This window comes from Equus asinus, chromosome 6, assembly GCF_041296235.1.
Source record: "Equus asinus isolate D_3611 breed Donkey chromosome 6, EquAss-T2T_v2, whole genome shotgun sequence".
Taxonomy (NCBI): domain Eukaryota; kingdom Metazoa; phylum Chordata; class Mammalia; order Perissodactyla; family Equidae; genus Equus; species Equus asinus.
In genome coordinates this window covers 41,837,280-41,861,716 of record NC_091795.1, presented here as the reverse complement: position 1 = coordinate 41,861,716, position 24,437 = coordinate 41,837,280, and the positions used below count along the sequence as shown (strand labels likewise).

Genomic DNA, 24,437 nt, shown 5'->3' with positions numbered 1-24,437 from the left:
GTTAGCTCAGGGACAATCTTCCTCACCAAAAAACCCCAAAAAACAAAAAAAACAACAAAAGAAGTGTGAAGAATCCAAATGCAGAAAATGTTAAAACTGTCAAAGGAATATAAATGTGATGAACATATGGACATTTTCTATCATTGCATAGACAGGCTTTGTGTTATAGGGGTGTCATTTGCTGTAAATTATTTTACAAATTCAATGCAATTCCAATCAAAATTACAATAAAACTTCTAAAACTTGAAAAAAAATTTTTTAAATTACCCTGGAAGAATAAATATCCAAATATTCAGGAATATTCTGAAAATGAAAAGTAGGATTTAAGAAGGGACTACTAGATATTAAAACATATGACAAAAATATGGTAATTAAAACAATAGGTAATGGCTCAGAAACAGAATGATCATGGACCAGTAAAGAAAGTTCAGAAATAGACCCAAGGATAAATGGGAATTTAATACATGATAAAGATGATATTTAAAAATAAATCAATGATGTTGTGAGACAACTGGCCAGCCATTTGGAAAAACCGAAAAAGCTAGGTAACTACCACATTCTTCACTTCAAAGTAAATTTCAAATTGGTAAATGATTAATATATTAAACATGAATATCAGAAGAAAACATGGGTCAATATTTTCATAATTTTGAAGAAAGTCTGATGTGAAATCTAAACATTATAAAGGAAAAGTCTGATAAATTGACATTTCAAAAATGAAAAACCTCTGTATAGCAAAAAATACCAGGTAGTGAATATTGTGGTCTGTCTCCTCAATATTCCTCCCACCATTTCCCCATTGTGTAGCTGCCATGCAATTTGTTTTGGGGGTGAGTATTAACACCTCTTTGCTCCAAATTCCCGGGGCAGGAACTGATTGTTTTGACCTACCAGGGTAATCCTGTTGCCCTGGCCACAGTAACTGGTTCAAGTAGCCCTGGTCTAAGCAGGAAACCCATGGCATGGTCTTGATCAAAAAGAATGACATGTAATCCAATTTAGGGCTCTAAATACTGGAGGCTTATGGGACAGAAGGTTCCTTACTCTTCTAAGAGGGCCATTGGAAGTCAGTTTCTGCACAGTGTAGGAAAAATGATAGCCATTTGGTCACCAGGAGAGAAGTAAGATTTAGGACAGCCTTGCTAATATAAAAGTCATAGTAGAGAAGGAAAGAGACAGGACCTTGACATGTTTTAGTCATTGAATCAAACCAACCCTGAACTACCTTTGCATTTTCAGTCAATAAAGTCCCTTTTTTTTTGTTACTTGCAAAATAAGGAGCTCTAAATGATATGGACCATGAACAAATTCAGAAGACAAAACTGGTAAAAATATTTGCAACTCAGATGACAAATAAGTAAAACCCCTAAAACACAAAAAGCTTCAAATCAATATGAAAAATAAGACAACCTAATTAAAAAAAATCAGACTAAATAGGCATTTCATACAAGAGGAAATACAAATGACCAACAAACCATACAAAGAGATGCTTAAGCTCAGTGTAAATTAAAGAAATGTAAATGAAACAAAGGGAAGTCATTTTTTACTTATAAGATTGGCAAGAATGAAAAACATTGATATAGGGCTGAGGATATACAGAGAAACAGACTCTTTCATATACTAGTGGAGAGAGTGTAAACTGGTGATTTTCAAAAGAGTAATACACAATTTTTATTAACATTTATAATATTTATAGGCTTTAACCAAACAATTCTACTCCTGAAACTTTACGCAACAGAAATACCTAAGCGAGAAGGCAAAGATGTATACAAATGTATGGCAATATTATTTATAATAGTGAAATAGTGGGAACATCTCAAATATTCATCAATTCAGAATTAGTTAAGTAAACTCAAGGTACATCCATGCAATGGAAATACTTAGGAGCTTCATAAAGGATGAAAAAATCCTATATGTTGCCATGAAAGATGTTTAAGATAGATTAAGTGGGAAAGAAATCTGCAATATACAGTATAACTTTTTTGTGGAAAAGTCAGTATATACATATTAAAATGATCTGAAAGGGTATCATACTGTTAACAGTGATTACATGTGGGAAATAGGATTAGGGCTCAGAGGGGGAAGCCCTCAATTCTAGTAGATCCACAGGTACACGTCCACAGGTACGTATTCGTGCACACACACATTTACCACCACTGCCAGGACCACAACCTGTCCATCAGGACCGAACTGCTACTTTGGTTTCTCACCTGACTCAGTCTGTTCTCAACCTGTTCCCTACTCTATGGCATACCAAGAGTGGGGTGGTACATCTTTACAGAGAATTTTAAAACCATAATAAAACTAAAAGTTGGTTTGCTTTTTACTACCACCAGACATTTTCTAAACAGTGTCATTGACAGCAGGGAGTGCTGCTCTTACATCCCCCTCCCTTGGTAGTGACTGTCCCCACTGTAGTGTGATTCACTGGGTCATGAGTGCCCATGTGCCATTTGCTGGGCAAAGTGCTGCAGGGGATTCAGACAGGCGTCTGATGTCTTCCCTGCCTTTGAAGCGCTTATTTTCGAGCAGAAGCATCAGGCAAGCACACAGACACTAGAAATCATCAGTGTCGCGGGGGCTCAACTTCCTGCCTGCACAACCAGCCTCCCCATAGCAGCCTCCCCTCCCGCTGCCCAGGATGGGCTCTGTCCTCACTCCTCCTACCCTGAAGCCCTCATGCTGCCCTGCACTTGAGGCCTTACTGTTTTTCCTCATCCTGGGGGGAAAAAAAGACGCTTTGCTCCTTTGATCTTACTTCTCCCATGCCTATCTTTGCCTGCCTTTGTCTCCAACGTCCAGACCACCACTTAACCCTCCACTTTGCTCCTGAGAGTGTTAACTGAAAACTCCCTCCCTGGCATCTTCCCTAAAAGCTTGGAAATATACCTGAGAAAAAAAAGTGAAATGGTTGCTCAAAACTGGCTATATGAAAAGCCTTCAGCTGGGCGGTCAGAGGCCCCTTTCCTGTGCCCAGAGCAGTGCTGTTTCCCCAGCAGGCTTCTCTGGAGAAGGGGCTCACTGGAGAGGGCAGGGCCTTACTCCATCAGCTTTAAAAATAAACACTGCATGGAACAGAAAAAAAGAGAAGGCATCTACTCAGTTTAACCTGAGCCTTGTAACAGAGAGGAGAGTGTGTGGGGACAACAAGAGCGAGATCCAATTAATTACCCTCAGAAGCAAAGGTAAAAGTTGAAGATTACGAGACCCATTTACAGGAGGAAATAGACCCATCATTGAGCCTAGAGAATGGAAGGATTGTTTAGGGCCAGAAAAGCATCTCAATGTTCAGATTCCATTCTTTTTCTGGAGCTTTGGAGAGAGGAAGGTCATAGCTTGGGCTTGGAAGGTACACTTAGCAGCGGGTTCAGACTGGGGGCTGCGGGGGGGCCTGTTGCCTTGGGTCCAGCTCTGGGCCCACATCCAGCCCCCGCCCGAAGAGATGAGGAGCTTGCATCCTCTCTGGAAGTTGATGTGGGCTGGCGGACGAAGGGGTGCCCCCTGTGAGAGGCCCCTCCATTACCATCACAACGGCTGATGTCACAGACCCCACAAAGCAGCTGGGGCTCCAAATGCAGGGTAACCCTAACCCCACCAGTGATTGAAACAGATAGAGGGGTAGCTCTCGCACACAATGCCCAGGCCCCCACCTCTCTCCTCCTTCTTGCACTTCCTCAGCAGCCTTTGTCTTCTGGTCCCTTGGGCCAAGAGGCGCTCTCATTCCAGGCAAACACTGCCCATTAAATTAAAAACTCTGGGGAAAGGGTCTGGCACTTTCTCTCCCTCCCTCCCCTTATCTCCCACTGGCTCCTCCCCACCCTCACCTGCCTGGTGAGCAGATAAGAAGCCCAGCTAGGAGAAAAGGGGCAAGCTGCAGACTGCCTCACATCCGTCCCTGATTTTGTTCAGTTTCGTTCTCTTCCTCCTCAGAGCACCGCCCAAAGGCTTCTGGCCCCCTCTGGATAAGGCCTTGGCGAGACACCGTACCAATCAGTGCTCAGAAGCGATGGGAAATGCTCTGGGCTGAGCCGGCTTCAGTCTGGCTTTGACAGCCCAAGCCTCTGTACTGGACCCTCTGGTTTGTCATGTCGCCGACCAGCTGGAAGTCCCTGTATTCTCACAAGTCCAGGACCTCATGCCCTCCTCAGTACCCTCACCTGGTTTGAGGAGAGAAAGCTAGGGGTAACAGCTGTACAGGTCTTTAGGTGTGACCTGGGGTTCGCATGGGGGCTCCTGGAAAAGCTGGGTGGCAGAGCTGCAGGTCTTGAAAAATGTGCCAGAACTCTATGAGGCGGGCAGAGGAGGTTACTGCTCAGAGCTTCTGGATTTCCCTCACAGGGAGATCTACATTTCCAAAGGGATTTGGTTATTAGTCGGTATTTTAGTCATGAATCTTTCTTAGACATTAATGAAAGCCATGCACCTTCTATCCAGAAAAATGGGTGGATATAACCCTGTGCACATATGTGCATAGGTACACACTCACACACACACACACATTCCAAGGGTTTACGGACCTCTGGTTAAGAGCTTCTGGATTCTAGAAGGAAGTATCAGTTTTGGCACTAAAAGGAGAAAAGAGAAGGCTTCAGGTGGTATTAAGCAGCAGATTCCACTGGAAGGACTGGCTCTACTCTGAGCCAGGAGGTTGGCTGTTTGATTTGAAGGGTTTGAACCTGTTTCGCATACAGGTGCTTGAGAGGCCTTGCTACCATTAACCCTGTGCTGGGCTTGGGGAGGGGAAGCCTGGAGGCATTAATCCTCTGGACACTTCTGTCCAATGCCCAGCCAGGAGGTATGTTGTGGAACTGGAAGGGAGGGAGGGAAAGGCCTTAAATAGTACATGTGCTATGGCTAGGTACTGGCTGAGCATTTTGACCATCCATAGCTCATTTACAATTCACAAAATCCCTGTAAATTAGGGACTGCTATTCTGCTCTCAGATGAGGATTATGAGATTTAGCGAGATCATTGTTCAAGGTCATCCAGCTGGTTAAGTGGCACAGCGGGGACTGAAGCCTATGTCTCTCAGGCATCAAAGCCCAGCTGCAGTATTCAGACTTGTTACTGAAGACATTTTTTCCATGCTATTCCCACATGTTGCATGCCAGCCTAGGGGGCAAGCAGGCTGAGGGCTGTTCCACCATTTCTGGCCTTACTCACTATGGTTCCAGATGCGTCTACCAGGTCCTTCACTTACCCTCCCAGCACATACCAGATTCATGGCAACTTTTCACTCTAATGTAGCCTGCACCTAAAATACTCCCATAGCCCAACAAAGTTTGAATTTAATTCCTTCAAAGTTCAGCTAATTACCATCCTGCTTTCTCTGTGCTGTCTTCCCTGACCAGACCCATTCCTGTACCAGGCTATGAGGCCTGTCCCTCTCCCGTAGTGAGCTCTAAAATAGGCTCATTTCTCCCCTTGCCCCAGCCTGGCTTTGTGGTGGATAACCATACATCACTCCATCTTGACCGAGAACCTTTCCATGGCAGGGCTGATGTTCAAAACATAATGGGCCCCAAGTTGCCTAAGCCGGTCCTCTATATAAATTACGTATTTCAAAAGTTATTCCTCTTGATGATGATGCCAAGTTAACTGTGTAGACAGGAAAACCTAACCCAGTAGATTAGGATGTTTCCAAGGGCTCCTTGCCCTTTCAGGCAGGCAGGCTTTATCCTCCCCATCAGGCTTCTGCCTGCTCTAGGCCTTAGTCCAGTTGAGGGGGTCAGTGTCTGTCATCCAGTTCACCAACCACAGCTGCACTGTGCAAAAGGGGTGAAAGAACAAAAAAACTATGAGACAACACTGTGGCTTTTGAAACAGGTATGTAGGCTCTCTTGTTTAATAGCAGTTAAAAGAGGAAAATGTACAGGAGAAATAAACATGCTCTTTCCACACAGGAGGTTCCCACTAACCACGAGGCCCATCTGCATCAGTAGCTTTACTAGTGAGTTTTAAAGAAAAAGTTCCCTTTAGAGTTAAAAATGGACTCTCCTAAATCTCCTCCATAAATGTGCAACTATTTGTGCAAAATAAAAAGGCCATTTCCAACACATTAGTAAAAAGTAATTGCGAACACAGTCAAAGAAAAAAAAAAAAAAGAGGCAACTGAAGCAGCCAGGACCAGAGTCCTGGGAGAGGGAGGCTAAGGTAGGGGGATTTCTGAGCAGGCCCCAGGGAGTGTGCTCAGAGGCCTTCTGAGCAAGGTCACGGCCAATGCCAATCTTGGGGATGAAGGGCCCTGGGTCTGGGACTTGCTGAGCAAGCACTTGTCAAGTGTGTAGTGAAGCCAGGCTGGCTTGGAGGCCTAGGAGACTGGGAGGCCGGGTACACAATGAAGACACTAGGGAGTGCTCCCTGGAAGCCACACATTCTCTTTGCCAACAGGGACTCTGCTGTTTTCAACTTCCAGGTCCTCTTCTTCCCCACTTCCAACAGTTTCATTTACAGTCTACTCGGAGAGATTTTCCTATGAAAGTATGCAAGCTGCCCATAGCACTACTGAAACCCACTAGGGTTGCAAACAAGACTGTACTTTCAGGAACACTGACCTAGTTTCCCCAAGAACTTGGCCAAGGCTTCATACGAACAAGACGGCTGGTAGGCTTCCAGCCACCCATGTTCTCACCCTCATATTGAGGCCTCCAGAGCACTTCTATATCTCTGGGCATTTGAGGCCAGATCTTAGGAGTCTGAGGGCATGGGCACATATGCTTTGCACAAGTCCTCTCAAGGGCTGGCCTAGCTAGAGGCCTATAGACAAAATGAAAAAGTCCTACTTCACCAATTCGAACAACTTAGACATTGCTGGCCCCTGTCTTTTATCCTTCCCTGCCCACCAAGAGTGTGTCTCTACAGTTGACTTGGTAGCAGCACATTGGTTTTGTCAGGAAAGACTGAAGGCAGACTGAGAGAGAAGAAGAGATCTACCAGAGGGCCAACCTTTATGAGTCTTGAGCTTGAATAAGCTTTTTCTTTGGAGGGATCTGTGTGCAAGGTGCAGAGTACCCTCATTCTTCTACTCTGTTCGCTTTTTCCTCTATGGCAGTTTTTCCAGGGAACAGGTGTGAGACTAGACCAACAATGATGACTCTTGAAAAAGACAAAAATTGTGCTACACTTAAGGTTTTCTCCATTCCCACTTCAAATCTCAGCACTCAAAGCTGAAGACGTCTTGCTGCAAACTGGGGACTAGCGAAGGAGAGTGTTCTGGACCCTTCTTAAGCAACAGGACTTCAGATTAGTGTAATCGTTTCTCGCTCTTTTTCAATAAAGACCAGGGCTTGGGAGATGCATCTTGGGTCTTGTTCCCATGGACCTCTGCCTTCTCTTGGCTTTTGAAGTTCTGAGTGGCAGTACTCATCCCTTAGTCTCATCCTAAGACCCTGGGACAACCACCTAGCCCTCAGGCTGAGCCTCAGAAGGCTTCTGCAGAGCTTACATGCAGCCAGTCTCTCCAACTTTGAGGAAGGCTGCATGTCTGTGTGCATATTCTCTTCCCTATGGTTTTCAAGTTGTGATAGGATTGGGGGGTTTGGGGGGTGGAGAATGAAAAAGGAAGCACTGCCCTCCCCAGAAGCAACTCAGTAGCTGACAAAGGTAGTGAAGAATTCTGTTTGATGACTCTCTCCTCCCACTAATCCAAGCTGGAAATGCCTGTGTGGCTTATTTGTCATTGTTTGGTGATGCACAATTATATTCTTGCTAGTAGCCATAGTGGCATCTTCCTGAAGTGTCTTAAAGTGCAGGTTCTTCTCACTGACCTCATAGCAAAGCCCTTGCATTAAGTCTCAGAAGCCCATCTGGGACAGTGGACACAGCCTCCAAGCTAGCTGGCCCAGGCTTCCTGTGCAAACTCTAGAGTTTGGGGGGCAGGGTTATAGATAGCCTTTCTCAGATGAGGCCAAAAGATGGCTTTGGGGATCTTAAAAGAGGGCAGAAGCCTTGGGCTTGAGCAAGAAAAGCTTCATATCCAGGACAGGACTTAATGAGGGACAGCTGGGCCAGAGGCACAAACTGCTAGCCATGGTTGGCCTTGTCTACTTCATGGTGACATGGCTCCATCCCTAGAGGCATGTAGTCTAGCTGTGGCTGCCCCTACAGTGCAGAGCAGGTGACATATCATTTAAAGATAGTGGCCAGAAAGTTAGTTTTAAAACACAAAGGAACAATCCCAATTTATCTTTCGGTTTTAACTAAGGGTGAAGGACGGACCATTTTCAGGCTTCTGGAATATGATCTATCCCAATGGCACTGCTGGAGGAGGTCAGGTCCAAGACTCTCTGTAAAGACCCATGGAAATAACTGTTGACCTATGCCCTGAACCAGGTGCCCTGACCCTGAAAGAAGGAAATGAGATGAGTGGGGAAGGGACAGTGGCTCTGATTTTATCCACAATGGCTTTCAAGATCCAGTAAATCTCCTCCTGGTGTGGGGGCAACTTGCAGTTAGTCATGGGGTCCAATTATTACCACTGCATACTTAGCTCTATCCTCCCCCAGAATAATTAGTAGTAAAAGCATTAGGTCAGATCTAGGCTAAAGAAACAGCCATCCTTCAGGGACTGGAGTGAAGCTGTCATCTTGCCACATGCCATGTTGTTCACCAGCCAATGACAGTCAGTGGACTGAGGAGATGAACCTCCAGAACCGTGTGCTGATCTTTCATATACTAAATAGTAATGTTTTCCAGGTTCTTTCCTCGAGTCAAGAAGAATCAGCCCCCAATATCTGGTGAATGGGGCACCCAGGAGTGAACAGGAGATACTTTACTACCCTTTTGGTGACTCACCTTACTGCCCAGTGCCAAGTACCCACTTGTTTGTGTAGTTCCTGAGCTCCAGACCAAAGCTCTAGAGCCATGGATGAAAGGTGGTTCATCATACTGGCACTGATGACACCATCATCTCTAAGATAATACAGATAGTATGGTATAACTTCCCCTGAGTCCCAGCCTAGCAACATCTCAGGTACTTGCTTATTCTTGTGCCTCTTTTACTATAGGGAAAAGTTATGCGAATACTGTACATAGGTTATTAAAAAAATACATTTGCTCTCTTTGAAGAAGAATGCACAAATGCAGGGCCAGCCAGGGCTGGGTCCGGGACTGTGGGGCTACGGCAGGCAGCCTCTGTGGGCCCGAGGCCAGCCTTCATGAGTGGTGGCTGCTGATGAGTCCTCGGAGCTGCTTGGCCACAGTGTCAATCAATTTCTGCTTGTCTCGCTCATTTTTCCGAAACTGTGCAAACATGTTGTTCTTGCGGCTAGTGTCCTTCATCCTAAACAGAAGGAAAGGAAGAGAACAAAATGTTTGAGGAGACAAACGGTGGAAGGAGAACCTGCAGGAGGCAGAATGGCACAGTGTATCTTAACCGCCACTCAGAGTTGGAGTCGTCCAGAATATTTCCATTGTCAGGCCCATACTTACCTACTATGCAGGAAGCTATCCCGCTGACACCCACAGCCCTCCCAACTTCAGTCACCTTTGGAAAATAGTCAAGAGCCAGCTATGGAGGGGCCAACCCCCTTATCGTCCATATCCACCCCACATAATTCATTCCCTTCTGTCTTCAGGTATGCACCTGTTACAGGTATCTGGGACAGGCTACGGCCCTGATGGTCAATAGGCTCTTACGGAATTGTCTAGGATCCACTTATCACTTAATAACCTACTAAATCCTGCTGGGACCTTAGAGCTAGCATTTGAAAGGTAAAGCAGAAAAATGCTCTTAACTAGCAATTCTGAGAGAACAGGAGTAACTGAAAACCACTGTGTATTTCTAAACCTCATTGTAGCTGGTTACTCTATCCCATCCCTAACAAAACTAAGGGCTTGACTGATCTCTTGTCTTTTGTTTCAGAGTAAGGTCCCAGAGGCGGTGAGTTGGCTAAGAGGGCATGGTGCTCAGGAAAGCAGGTGCCAAAGGGCTGGGCCATCCTCTCACTCGATAAACCAGGGTTTTAGGCAAGAGAAGCCCCTGAGTTCTCAGTGACTGTCTATATCTTCAGGTCTTGACATTCGGGAGAACTTTTTATTACTGGGTCATGCCAAAACTCCAGAGATGGCATAGTCCTAGAGCACAAACCATGAGCAGTTCTGGCCACTGGTCTGTCAGATGGAGAGACCTAACTCAGAAGCACAGATAAAGAAAGTCAAGGCCAGGCTGATGCTGTCACAGAAACCCCCAAGTCTGACTAAGCCGTTGTGACAGAATACAGGAATCTGCTGTCCCCTGTGGAGGGCCCACAAACCCTGACATCTGTTGGTAATTGTTAACTCTGGCCCCAGCCTTACAGACCTCTGGCCCACAGAGGAACTAGTGTTACAGAATTAAGAACACCACCCGGACCAACTTCTCCCTGGGGTAGTGCTAGGCAGGTCTTCACCACCGTCCAGGAGCTGGCCCAGCTCTCTGGCTTCGCAGCTCCCTGGGCTGCATGGAGACAGGCTAGAAGAGGTGAGGGAAGGAAGCTGGCTCTGGGGAGTAAACTACTCCCAGGCATACTTCCCAGGAGTCTTCGGCCGATTCTGGCTCATTTTTTTCTGTGGGGTGGCCCTGTGCAGAGCAGCAGATTAGAGGCCAATGGGTCAAAAGGCCAGAGCTCTCACAAGGGCATTTATATCCATGTGGTGAGGAGGTTCTGATGAGCACCACAGCTGTATGGCTCTAGCTGACAGTGACAGCTACAAACGAACTGAGACTTCTCTCTCTGATCTAAGCTTAAAGGGCCTTCAGGCTGGAATTACTCATCAAGCAAACTCAGAATGCTGATCTAAGGTACAACCACCCACATGTGGAGGCTTGTGCTTGGAAGGGAGGAAGAAGGCGAGGTGACAGAGGTTTAGAGGTCTAGGTTGAAAAGGAAGCACAGGGGTCCTCAAGGCTATGAAGGCTATTGTATTTGGTCCCTTAACACATTAATCATACAATTATGTCTGTGTAACTGGCCTGGTTTTAGATTATTTATCCCAGAGAAGGACTCCTTTTCCTTTGCTGGATATGCTATAAATCTAAACCAAACCAACACAAAACAAAACAAAAAAGAAAGAAAGAAGAAAGGAAGAAAAACACTTTCTACATTTATAGGACATTTAATTTAACGTGCTATATGATCATTAGTTTCCTGACTCCTCAAAGAGCCCAGAGGCAGGCAGCCAGAGCTGGCTTTCAGCTCCCAGAGGGAAGCTGTGGAGATAATGTAGGAGAAAGGGAAGAAGAGGGTAGTCTCTGAGCCCTAGAAGCTAGAATTTCTTGGCCATTAAGGCCTGGAGTTGAGATTACTCAAAAGGTAAACTCAAGTGCCCTGTGGGCTAATGTGGCATGCTGGTTGGTACCCTGGAATGCTCCAAAACCAAGGAGAGCCCTCCCCACTTCCTATCCCATTCTACAGGCCCAGGATCCTGACCTACTTTGGCTATGGCCACCTCTCAATGACACAGGGGCCTCTTCTCTTTCCTGAATGTCCTCAGCAGGTCTTTGGGTCTTTCCATATCTCACCCTAAGAAATGCCAGGTTGAAAAGGAGAGAATGTCAAGCTCTGGTGGTACAGCTGGCTGTGGGGAAAGCAGGAATGGGTCAGGTAAAGGAACCGATTCCTATGAGGCTGGGAAATACAGACTTTAGCGATCTGGGTGGGCTTTGGCCCTACTGTGCTGGGAAGGAAGCTTTTAAACTCTGCTGACTGTTAGGGCTAAGCACATGGCTTTGTTACCAGCTAGGCCTCCAGAAGGCTAAAGAGAGGCTGATTATTTTACTCTCTTGTTGACCCACAGGAAGTAGAGGAACCAGTACTTTTTGGATCTAGAGATTCTCAGGAACAGAGGAGTAAAAGACTACTGGGAGAGGGAACTGGCTGAAGGGAATTCCAGAGCTCATTTGGACATACAATGAATAAGACATCTAAACACCAACTTAAAGGCCAAAATGCTCCCCGTTTCACTGAGAATGCTGGGATTGGGCCTTGCCTCTAATAGAGTCTCCCACGGGAGACGTAGGTTCCAGATCTTAAAGCCATGGGCCTCACCCCTAGGAGGTAGGGGAGACTGCTGAGGAGCTCCCTTCTGTCAGGGCTGAATTTCAGGCCCTGTGCTAGCAAGAGTATTGAGGGTGCCAGAAAGCTGAGTGGGAACAACCCTTTACCTGGCACCAATGGGGGAAAATTCCTACCACCACTCCCAGCCCCAAAGGAATTGGTAAGCCAAGGGTCACTCTAAGGACCAAGGATAGAGGAGGCAGCCAGCCAGTTGGCACCAGGCTGGTTTAGTAGATTAGTATGTCAGGGTGGGGACAACTCACAGGGTAGGGATTTTAGTGTAGTCATTAGTGTCAATGAGGAAACCAGAAGGACTTGCCTCAAAGTGATGGAAAAGGCCCAAGTGAATAATATACTTACTCTCTAGATATCCTAGGGAGGAAGGTCATTGGGAGAGAGAATCATGGGAAACAAAGTTAAAATGGAAACATCTGTCTTGGTCCGGAGAAAGCTGCATTCTGGGTTCTTAGTTTCCGGCTCCAAACACATACCTCTGCATCCTGCTCTTGCCCACTCTCCATCTCCTCCCCTTCTCTGCCCCTATCATACTGCATAGTAGGAAGGATATCCTTTAGTCTCTCTTTCTGCTTAAGCCTCCACTCTGACCTCCTAGACTCAGATCCTTGCCTTCCTAAGATTTGAGACCTGCTTGACTGGCCATATATATAGACTTGCTATATTGCCTAGATGCAGGATACTCTTCTAAGAAGCTGGGAGTTAACTAGTTTGGTGAGAAGAAAAAGCTTCTCTTTTACAAGAGTCTTGGTCTCTGGCCTGCCAGCTCTCAATTAAGTTAGCAAAAGCCAGAGCCAGGTTGCAATGGGTAGCAGATCCCAGCATCTAGGTGACATGTTGGTTAGCTGTAAGATGTTCTAGAGCTGGCTAACCAATCTCAGTGGTAGTACCTCAGCTTCAGAGATGCTACAGCTCTGTGGCAGCAACCTTTGCTGGCTACTGACTGCCTAAGGCACAATTAGACACCTTCTGCAACACAGCTTTCTTGGGACATAGCACAATAAAGCTCAATCTGGCAGGTGGCAGAAGTGGGTACAGGTGAAGATTTCGGTAATTCTGAGAGCTTCTCTGCTAGGAACCAGAGAAGCCATCTGTTTATGGGGCTGCTCTATCCATCATCATACCCCAGATTGTTGGGGCCAGCCTCACTCTGTTCACCAGGCTGTCCTGAGCCCCAAACTAAGGCATCTTCCTTTCTTCTCTTGTCATCTCCAGTTAAAGATATGCTGACCTATTAAGCTCCAAGGTAATGTCAGAATCAAACTGACCCATACTTGGCCTAACTTGTTGGGGCTCAGGAATTAAGACGCTACAAGAGGAAGACTGGTCTGCCAAATCCAACGAAGGAGAATGCTGATAGTACCTACAGCAACTTCAAAAACAGGGCCTCTCTGCTGTCTTTTCAAGATATTGGCAAAGAGAAAATGATCCTCTCCACCAAACCCCCATCCCCATCTCCCCAGCTCCCAACACAGACCACTGCACTGAGTACTCACTTCTCAAGCAGGGTCAGAGCTGTCACTGGGTTCACCCGGAGGTACTTGCAGTTGGGCTGACCGTAGTCAGCAAGGTAGGTTGACCAATCCCACTGGATGAAGAGATCCAAAAGCTGTAAAATACCCAAATCCCCACCCCAGGGATTAATGAGACAGACAGGACAAACCAGGATTTTAGAAACCCCTATCATCCTTCATTACCAGCTGACAGTAGACTTGAAAAATAAAAATATAGTAAGAGAAAGAAGGGCTACAGAATGCACTGTGACTAAGAAAATAAATTAGTAATCATTAGAAGGCAGAGTCATCTCTGTCCTAAGCACTGTAATGTTGCTAAGACTACATGCCAGCAGTTAGCTCTCAGAGGCAGGCCTGTAACGAAACTAACACTGGACTGAATCAAAACACAAGACTATCGTCATAATTACTCACTTATTCATTTAATAAATACTATCAAATGCCTTCCATGTGCCAGGCACCATTCTAGGAGCTCAGTATTCAGCAAGGAACAAATAAAGGTGGATATAGTCCAGTGCCACATATGCAATGTACGAGCTTTGAGGTAAGAGCTCTAGGTTCAAGTAGCAGTTTCATGTCTTGCTGCATTGACTTTGCTCAAGTTACTGAGTTGATCAGATACACAGACCTGTCTATATACAAACAGGACACAGAGACAACATAGAAACACTGAGCCAAGGCATAAATGGATCATGTAGCATCCACACGAGGCAATGTGTGTTACACCTACATGGACACCGGCTGAGCAGATGGAAACCAGGGCCATAGTAGGTCAGGACTGAAAAACACCTTAGCTCATGATGGAGGATGCACAGTCTGGCATTGCGGTTATAAGAACCAGATGTGTATTTAGAAGTTTAATGAGAGTTTTAGAAGTTTAATGAGAGTTTTCTGAGGGTAAACTGAGTTCTGAGACTGGGGGAGATTTTGACTTGGAGAAACTAAATAAATTTTGTCCAATTTCCTAGCCAGTTTTAGCCTCAGGTATCACTCAAATATTTAAAACCTGTAACTGAGTGAAGCTGAAAAAAAAAAAAAAATGAGTGCATTTGAAAGGTACAGGTGATGAAAAGGAAGCTGTTAGATCCCGCCTAAAGTTTCTAGGGGAGCACAGTCCCAGACTGACATCACTGTAGAAGGAGGGGCCTCTAAGCAGTCTTTCTAGCAATGAGGAACATACAAATGTTTTTTGACTCATGACATTTCCCTGTTTCTCCCTTTCTAAGAGACAACCACTGATGGAGACAAGTAGATGGCTCTCTCTGTGCAGACAAAGGCAGAGAGGCCTAGACTCCAACCCCGTGCCAGAGCCTGGGCTCCAGGCACACTTCCGCCCCTCTCTGTCCACACTGTGCAGCTGGGCAAACAAGCAGTGTGGGCCCTGCCCTGCTTGGAAGCCTCCTCTTCCATCCATTCTTTCAGAATAGCTGTTATGAACTTACTCAGGCAGGATGGGAATTGGCTGAAATCCCAAGCCTAAAACTGAGAAAAGCCCCTACACCCTCAGCCAAGAAAGGAATGTTAAAGATGAGAGGAGGGGGGAGAGAGAGGAACAGACACGTTGGTTGGTCTGGCCAGCGTGGCCCCGCAGGGCCCTCTCAGGCCTCTTTTAGGTCATGCCTATTTTAGTTGGCAAGTAAAAGGGCTTCTACCACTTCCTTTTGCTGCCCCGAGGCCTCACAGAGCTCTCCTTTAGGAGAGAATTTTCCCTGACTTTCCTGCTCTGACTTTGGTATTTCTGTCCTGTGGTGTCCAAAGACCACGCAAGACAGTTCCTCTCTACTCACTCCTGGGGAGTACTCGGAGTGTCCCTTGTTCTGAAGTTCTTCTGGTATTGTGCTTTACCAATATGACTATGCTTTTCCCCCAAATCGCAGGAAAAATTATGAAAAAGGATAGCATTTTCTTAATTAAAATTTTTTTCCCAGAAAAATTTTAAAAACCTTACTATTTGCACACTGGGGAGCTATAAAAGAAAAGTGAACAAACAACAAATAAGTTTATTTGGAAAAATGTGGACACTTGATTTCTTAAAACTCTTTTAGGTATTACTTTCCAGATGTGGATATATACATGCATTTTATAAAACTACCCTCTTTACTAATGAATTCCTAATCTCTGTGATGGAATTAATGGTATCAGTATTTTCTAATTTATTGAAAAGAACACTATGTCTTTCCGGCTGATGAAACCTGGGTAAATCACCAATGGGGTGAGGAGGGCAGTTCGTGACTTAGCTCTAAGAGTTTCTAACTTTCCTGCCAAAGTCTCTCAATGCCAGTACTGCGCCTAAGAGCTCTGGGACAACAAGCTCCCTAATTGATCCCACTCCAGGCATGGAAGCTACAAAATTCTATTAAGCTCAACCAGTATGAGCCTATAGATCACACTCTGGGTCCATGCTGCTTCCACAGTCCTTTAGGGCGGCCTATATCTACGTCTCGGAGCCTCCTCTGAGAGATGGCTATAGACTGGAGTGTGGAGGGTACTTAACTAAGTTAGCTGCCTGGGGGCACAGTTCTACTGGATTCCATAGAACAGTGTTAGAATAAGAGGCCAGGAGAACCAGCAAGGCTATTTATCAATATACCACTTTGATTTTCAGACTATGACTTTCAAAGGTGGGTCAGGCCCTCCCAGCGTGGTTCTCCACATACCATGGCCTTGTTAGATCTCAGTAAAGTCTTCCCCAGGATGCGGAACATTCAGTCATCGCTAATAATCACATTCTTCTTTATTTTTTAAATTTTCCATTTGGAAATAATTTTAAATTTATCAGAAAGTTGCAAGAGTAAGCACAGTATAAAGAACACCGTATACCCTCCACCCGGATGCATCCATGTCAACATTTTATCCCATATGCTCTATCATTTGTGTTCTTTCTCTCTTTAAACACATGTGCACACACAACACTTCTTTTCTGAGTCTCTTGAGAGTAAACTGCATATATCATGGCCCTTTCTCCCCAAATACTTCAGTGTTTCTAAGAAGTAGGGATATTCTCTTACGTAATCACAATATAATTTTCAAATTCAGTAAATTTAATATTGATACTGTCCACATTTTAATTTTATAAATTGACCCAATAATGTCCTGTATAGCCTTTTTTTTTCCTCCATTATATCATACAATTTATGATTAGGTATACATTTAGTTGTCCTCTTAGTCTCATTTAATCTGGACTATTTCCACAACCTTTTTCTTTCCTATCTGATGTTGACATTTTTGAAGAATATAGTGCCCTGCCTCCTTTTTTCCTCCTCAGTTTTGGTTTTTCTAATGCTTTCTCGTAACATAAGTCATGCAGAATACTACCTAAGTGACGCTCTGTCCTCCTCAGGGAATCATGTTCATTTGTCTCATTAGGGATATTAATTTTGATCACCCAGTTAAGATGTTATCTGATTTCTTCACTGTCCAGGTACTATGTTTTCCTTTGCAAATAGGAAGCAATTGAGGAGACAATTTAAGATCACGCAAACAGACTGCTCCTGATTAAAATTTCCCCTTAGATCTACCATCCACTGAGGATTCTTGTCTGACTCAGTCTTTACTATGATGCTTGCAAACTGATGACATTCCAACTCCATCCTTCCCTACACATTATCAGTTGTCACTCAGCATTCTATCGTAAGCAAGTGCTCTCCCTTCTTCCCCATTATCTATTTATTATTGGTATGGATTCATGGGTTTCCATTTTTTTCAATGGCTTATATTCACTACTATACTAATTATTTGGGTGCTCAAAGTGTCCCAGATTTGGCAAGTGGGAGCCGCTTCAAGCTGGAGCCTGTATCCTTGTGACATGCCCCCATAATTTTTTGGAACTCTTCTTTACTTTCTCGCATAATAAGGTGTTGCAGGCTCATCTTGCATCCACTGTGCCCCAGCTGTGTAATGAGCCATTTCTCTGAGAAGCCTTGATTTCTTTTAGTAGGAATGTTATTAGAGATCAAGATTTGGGTGCTCATTGCTACTGGAGCGTCTCTGTTCATTGCTATTGCGGGGCAATCTGTGGAGAGTTAAGCTCTTTCAGCAGACAAAGCTAGGAAATATATGCATGTAAATATTTATATACATACACACACACATATACATGCTCACGTATAATACAGACATACAAGTGCACTTACACAAGCGTGGACACATACATATTTTAGAAATCATGAGTTTACATCAATATACAACCAATTCTAACCATTCTTACAGAGTTCTTTCTTGCCTTCCTCTTTTCCATATAAGTATGTGCTTTCTTCCACAGTGAGCATCCTGGCTCTCAACAACATCATCTCATTTACTAATCTGCTCAATCCTATACCTAAAGTAGGTTCAGAATTGTTTGTATATACCACTATAAAAAAAGCCTACTAAAAACAGAGTTCAAGATGTGTCTGCAGTTCTCCTTCCCGCTGCGAGACTGAGTGTGTACAATGAAATACTACGCTCACAAGTCACTGGATTAATTCTTTTTTATTTCCCCTTCAGTTTAGTTATGGTATTCATCTAAATGCAACTGGGTTCATTTGTTTCAATTTGCTTTTAGTTTCAGCCTCCTCCCTCTCATCCTTGTTAACTTAGGTTTTTAAAAATATGTAGGACATTGACATGGTCCCAAAAGTCAAAACTATACAAAAAAGTTAACTCAGAGAAGTGTCACTCCTTCCCTTATTGTATCCCTCTTACCCCAAATCCTCCCATGCCTTACAGGTAACCAATTTCATTGTTTCGAATTTGTCCTTTCTAGGTTTCTATTTGTAAAGATAAGCAGATAAATGTATATTTTCTTATTTCCCTTTCCTTCTTTCATGGAAAGTAGCATACTATATATGCACTTTAAGGGATTTTATTTCTTGATGTTTATAAGTAGGTGGTGGATGGAGAAGCAGAAGAAAGAGGAGGGTCAGAGGTACGAGACTAGACATAAGATCACCATTCCCAAAACTTTATTATTGTAGTATCATCTTTGCAATGTTTAACATATATTCATGCTACCTGTCCTATTTACTTAACATTTTTTTCTTTGTACTGATTCATGTTTTGATCATAAGAAAAATTTAAAAGAACGTTTCACATCACTACCATAAACTGGAAACCATTCTTACTTGCCACAAATAGAACATAACCCAAATACTAGTGCCGCAACGAGATGTTCTGGCTGTTATTACAAAGACTAAAGAGCAATAGCTTTCTTACAATGTGATTTAGTGTTTAATGGTGTGTCTGGGCACTACCTAAACCCGTATCTCAAGGACCACTTTACATGGCCTTGTGTACCCCCAGTATTCCATCTACCCCATTTCTGGGATGAGTTTGTGACTTCAGCCAAGAGCTGAGGGATGTCCATCTGCCTGAAACACAGTTAAGTGGTCCACGTGTACAAAGAAGCACTTATAACACAAGTCTCAGCCAAGCAACAGTCTCGTCATGAGAGGAGATCAGTGTACATACAGGCCCTGTGCCCTGGGTGGGTCGGGGGGTCCACAGCCAAGGGTCTGCTTTGGCTGGTGAGGCCTGGTGAGCCTGGTTGGACCAGGCAACTTGCTAACACAACCCCAAGAATAGCTCATTTTTCTCATAACCAGGTTTCCTCATTACTTAGTGAATTTCCTTGTAGTTGGCTTTTGACGAGTTTTTACTTCTGCACCAGAACATTGTTAAAATTCTTTGTTTTTTCTTTTTTTTTTTGAGGAAGATTAGCCCTGAGCTAACTACTGCCAGTCCTCTTCTTTTTTGCTGAGGAAGCCTGGCCCTGAGCTAACATCCGTGCCCATCTTCCTCTACTTTATATGTGGGACGCCTACCACAGCATGGCCTGCCAAGCAGTGCCATGTCCGCACCCGGGATCCGAACCAGTGAGGCCCAGGCCGCCGAGAAGCAGAACGTGCGCACTTCACCACTGCTAACTTAGCCACCTAACTGCGCACTTCACCGCTGAGCTAACAGTTGTGAGCTCAGGTGCCAATCTTTAAAAAAAAATAAAAATAAAAATAAATCAAAAGTTCAAGTGAAGTAACCTCTTCTAATATTTACTCGTAGGATTTGAAACATGAAGAATAAAACATGTTTGCATGTCTGAGATTTTCTTAGTGAGGATGTAAACCCATTGAATTTGGCAAATGTTTTTAAAGCATCTACTACATGCAAGGAAAAGGGCTGGACCTTTCAAGTGATATTAAAATAAGTGGTTTCCCTTCATATAGGAGAATAAAAGAAAAACACGAATAACTGTAATCCAAGTCAAATAAGTTAAATGTTATTAAGTGACATACTGACTATTCCTCCTTTTTGTGCTTTCAACTGAAAATTTTGCAACGTTTTCCACTCACAACATAATTTAAACAGCAAATATAAATTCTGGTCAGACTACACACACACACACATACAAATACACACAGACACACTGGGTGTACTTTAAGTTTATTCTGGTTATCAGATAATGCCTTAAAGGTGATGGGAATCATCTCAGCAATATCAAATACCAGTTATGCTTCTATCCTTGTCATAGAGTTCAATATGAAAATTTGCCTGCATTTTATTAACATAGTGTCAGATTTTGTTTTTTTTAATTTGAAATAATTTTAGACTTACATAAAAGTTCCAAAAATAGTATAGACAGTTTCTCTATACCCTTCACCCCTGTCAGTGTGGTTATATTTTTCTTTCATAATTTAGTTAGATTTATTTTTCACTGCTTATTTTCCATTTTGGATCCTCCCACGGTCTGGTTGATGTTGATTATCTATTTACTTTGAGGGATGAGTCGGAGCTGTATAAAAAAGTATGCTCAGAAGTACCGCTCCCTCCTCATCCCAACTAGCTTGTTCTACACTCCCCACTTCTTTTTACATCTTTCTTATTCACCCTGTGCAGGTAACCAATCTGGTTTCTCTTGTACAAATGAGAACACACATGGGCCTTGTCTTATAGCTTCTTCTTTCTTACCCAAAGGGTAGCATACTGTAGATTCTCTTTTGCACTTTGCTTTTTTCACTTAACGGTATATTCTAGAACTCACTCTCTAGTTGCTAATTCCTCATTAATGATCATATTCTTGATTTATTACACAAATTCTACTTTTGTAAATTAGATAAGTCATTTTTATGGGACAGACCAGACATTATATTTGGGGGCATTTTATTGTTAAACTGATGGATCAGGAGAGTGTTAGATATTCACAGAGTAGGACACACTGATACATGTTAGGGCTACTTCAATCAAAGGCAAACTCAGTCAGTCATTAACGATGCTTTGAGCTCAAAAACAGACTTATTTGTTTATGATGTTTATCAGAACAGGAGAACTAAACTAGCATAATAGTTGATGTAACACCTTATAAGATACTTAGTTAATAAAAATTCTAAATTATGAGATTACTGCTTATTATATAAAAATGTGTACAAGTGGGAAAGGATAGGAAAAAGGAAGACATTTGAATCAGGTTATGCTAAGCAAGCTACTATGATAGAATATCTCTTCTTTTTGTTTGGCCTCCTCCACGACTTTCATCGATGTTGAGTGTTGGCAGTTCTAAAGCTGTTTCTACTATATTTCTTTGCAACTTCAGAACATTCCCATGGCTTAGTAGGACTCAGAATTACAATGTGAGAAGGTGCTGGGGCGGGGAGGACCAAGAGGCAGAAAGGATAGCAAGCTTCTGAAAATTACAAGGTAGACAAGTGGTAGAGGAAGCTTGAGAGCTTGCACTCCCCAAGATGCCTTGGCTGTTCAACAAAAAAAATTCCTCATTTATTCAGTCTCTGGGTTAGGCACTTGCCTGAGGCTAGGCCAAGCTTCTGAATAGACTCTTTTTTGTAATGGTAGCTGAGAAAGACTAGAAAAATCCAAATGAGTCAAAGTGAAAACTAGTCCAAGGCCACAGAGTGAGTTAACTGGACAGAATACAGACAGCGTTATAATAGCAGAACAAATACAAACTTCCATGAAAGACCTTCAGAATAAGATATTATTAAGATAAAGTAGGACTCTGTTGATCCTTGTTAGTGCATGAAACTTACACACTTCATCAGCAGAAAATGTAGAGATAATTCAAATGGATGAGTTGTTCATGGGTAAAGAAGTAGAAGGAAACCATCAAGTAAGAATTACAGGCTAAAATTCAAGCAAATGATTCTGAGGGTGCCCTTGCATTCTCTTAGGCAGAAAGGATTACCCAAAGGACGCAGAAAGTAAAAACGAAGAGCCTGGTGAAGAATGCCCTACTTGTTCACACTACTAATGCTTGTTACCAAACCAATTCACATCATGCATACTCAAAGGTGAGGAGAACTGTTTTATACATTCTTGCCTTCACCACCAGCTCCTGTGACACGAGCCTCATCTCCCATGCAGACCGGGAGCTCCCCAAGGACGGGGATCATGTTTTCTCCTTCTGACTACTCCACAGCATAGACTGGCATAGGGCTGGATTTCCAACAAGAAGTCATCAAAGACACACTAAATGGAATTAAAATTGGTGAACTGACATTTCATAGGAATAATATTGACTAGACGGTGGGACAGACTTATAATTTGTATTTCTTACAACAAACTTTCCAAATAAACTAAACAGAGTATTCCTGACCAGCACTAGAAGGAAGGCTGTGTGAGGAAGAAGAAAACATCAAACAGGAGAGCGAATATGTATGACAGGTGAGTGGGAACCTAGTCTGAGATATTTGGTTCTAAGGTTCCAGGAGAAGATACCAATGACCAGTGAGTGGGAACTGAGCAGATGTTTGGCTCTAAGGTGACATCTGGGCTGGCCCCTAGTGGGCAGCATGGGGCCTACCTCATGTTAGGGAGAGCCTCTTCTTCCCAGAATGCCTGTGAAGATTCCACGCGGACCACAGGATTGTAGGAGCCACGGTGCACACAGATGAACACAGATACAAAGACACGCTGACAACAGCCACACCTCCTTCCCCTTGGGGTGATTCACTTTACAGGTTTTCTCTTGAAGAGGCATATTGAGTCCTGTAGAGAATTGTGTTCCCAAAACAGGTATGTCCTTGAAGTAAACTCGATGTATGAAAACCTGAATTTGTACTTTATATACATTCCAGAAGAATTCTTCATGTTAAACAGGATAGACTACCAAATGATTTCAAATAAAAATGCTCCTCCGGGACACTTAACATATAATCTAACTATATAGAATGCAGCATACTTACTCAAGAGAACAGTAATACGCAGAGCACTCAGCCAGGAGAAGTTTCTTTTGCCTGCTCTCTGCCTTTGACAGGATGAAACCATCGCATCACTATAAAGTATTTTCCATAATCACTGATGCACAGGTCCCTTCTAGGAGGCTGTTCAGCAGAGCAAAAACAGCCTCAGGCTGGGGGGCCCCTGACTGACAGGGTGACCTGAGATAAGCCACCAGATATGGAATCATAACAGCCCCTGACACAGAAATCTGGGCAAACCCAGGATATAGAAAGCAGGAATTATTTTAACAAACATAAATTGAGTATCAACAAGGTATCAGGCACTTTTCTAGGTACATGAAAAGATGAATAAGACATCCCTAGTTTTGAGGAACTCAAAATGATGTGAGCACTCTAAGAGGTACCCCAACAGGGTGCAAAGAAAAGTTCAAAAGAAGGGCATCTAAGCCTGAGCCAGGTAGGTGGGACTACCTTAGGAATAAGCAGGACAAATGAGGCAAGAGATGAGTGGGCTCATATGCTAAACTAAGCAGACTGAATTTTAGCCTGGAGGCTTCTCTACTTGTTTTCTTAGAGGCTGCTTTCTGCTTTCTTCTAGATCATGGGATGGAAAACTACAGCTGCCATTTGTTTTTGTAAATAAAGTTTTATTGGAACACAGCCATGCTCATTGGTTAACATACTGTCTATGACCGTTTACATGCTATAACAGCTGAGTTGAGTAGTTGTGACAGAGACTATAGGACCCGAAAAACCTAAAATATTCACTATCCAGTCCTTTACAGAAAAAGTTTGTCTCAAGATCCAGGCCAGGGATGGCAGTGTGCTCTGAAATTCTCTCAGATGTAAGACGTCCAGTCCAATATCAACTAGATTAAAGAAAAGAAGGAAAGAAAACGGCTTCAGGGAGACCCTTCTAATTGTAAAGAGGTGGCAAAAACTTCATTCTCTTAATATCCGGCATCAGAATTTTTTTAAGGCAGAGAAACGTATTTGGGGAAGTACCTTGCTTTGTAAGATCCCCAAGATGCTAAGACATGTAGTGGAGAAGGGGGAAGGAATTTGTTACTTGGGTTCTTGAAAGGCAAGGAGCTAATCTAAAGAGAGGAGACAACTAATATGTGTGAGAAGGGCTAAGAAGGAAATTCCTACTGGTGTCATCGTCCAAACAACTACAGAGACTTGAGATCACTGATAAGTGACTTTTTCAAAGCTGTTTGCTGTGTAGAATAAGTGATATAAATCTCTCCTAAAAATCCACCCCCTCGATCCCAGTCTTAAGACAAATCTACTCAGCTCTCAACTGCTTGGAAATATATACACACACACACACACACACACACACACACACACACACACATATGTGTGCGTTTTTTTGGGGTGGAACGCAAAGAGGCTGCGTTTCACTCTTAGAAGGCTGCAAAACTGCATTATGGAAACGGGAGCCAAGGAGGCAAGAAGATGAGGTATTTGGGGATTCACAGAAGTCTGAAGGAGGCCTTTGGATTTTACACAGGCTATGGAAGTGGGGTGGGGAGAGGTTCCAAGTTTCTCTGTAAGTCTACATGTTAAAGGGATCTGTCTCATACCTGAGTTTTGCAACAATGGTCACTCAATAGGCTGGCACCTGGACTTCCCTGAAAGGTCTGACCTCCTCTTCTTTTTTCCCTGGTTGAGTGAGGGCGGGGGAAGGGGCCAGTAGTGGC

General features: G+C 43.6%; 1 protein-coding gene across 5 annotated transcripts in view; it reads right to left on the bottom strand.

Moving 5' to 3' along the window:
- Window positions 1–5,811: 5,811 nt before the first annotated feature.
- The window catches only part of EXOC6B (exocyst complex component 6B), a 578,067-nt gene continuing 559,441 nt past the window's right edge, over window positions 5,812–24,437 (bottom strand). For 4 of the 5 annotated variants that reach the window (XM_070511980.1, XM_014836646.3, XM_014836648.3 and 1 more), the window contains 2 exons: window positions 13,547–13,659; window positions 5,812–9,280 (listed from right to left, as the gene is read on the bottom strand). In XM_070511980.1, the coding sequence (XP_070368081.1) occupies window positions 9,154–9,280; window positions 13,547–13,659 (240 nt within the window). In that variant the 3' untranslated portion in view covers window positions 5,812–9,153. Of the gene's footprint in view, window positions 9,281–11,412; window positions 11,502–13,530; window positions 13,660–24,437 lie in introns of those variants that run through there. The other variant, XM_070511981.1, reaches the window with a different exon arrangement.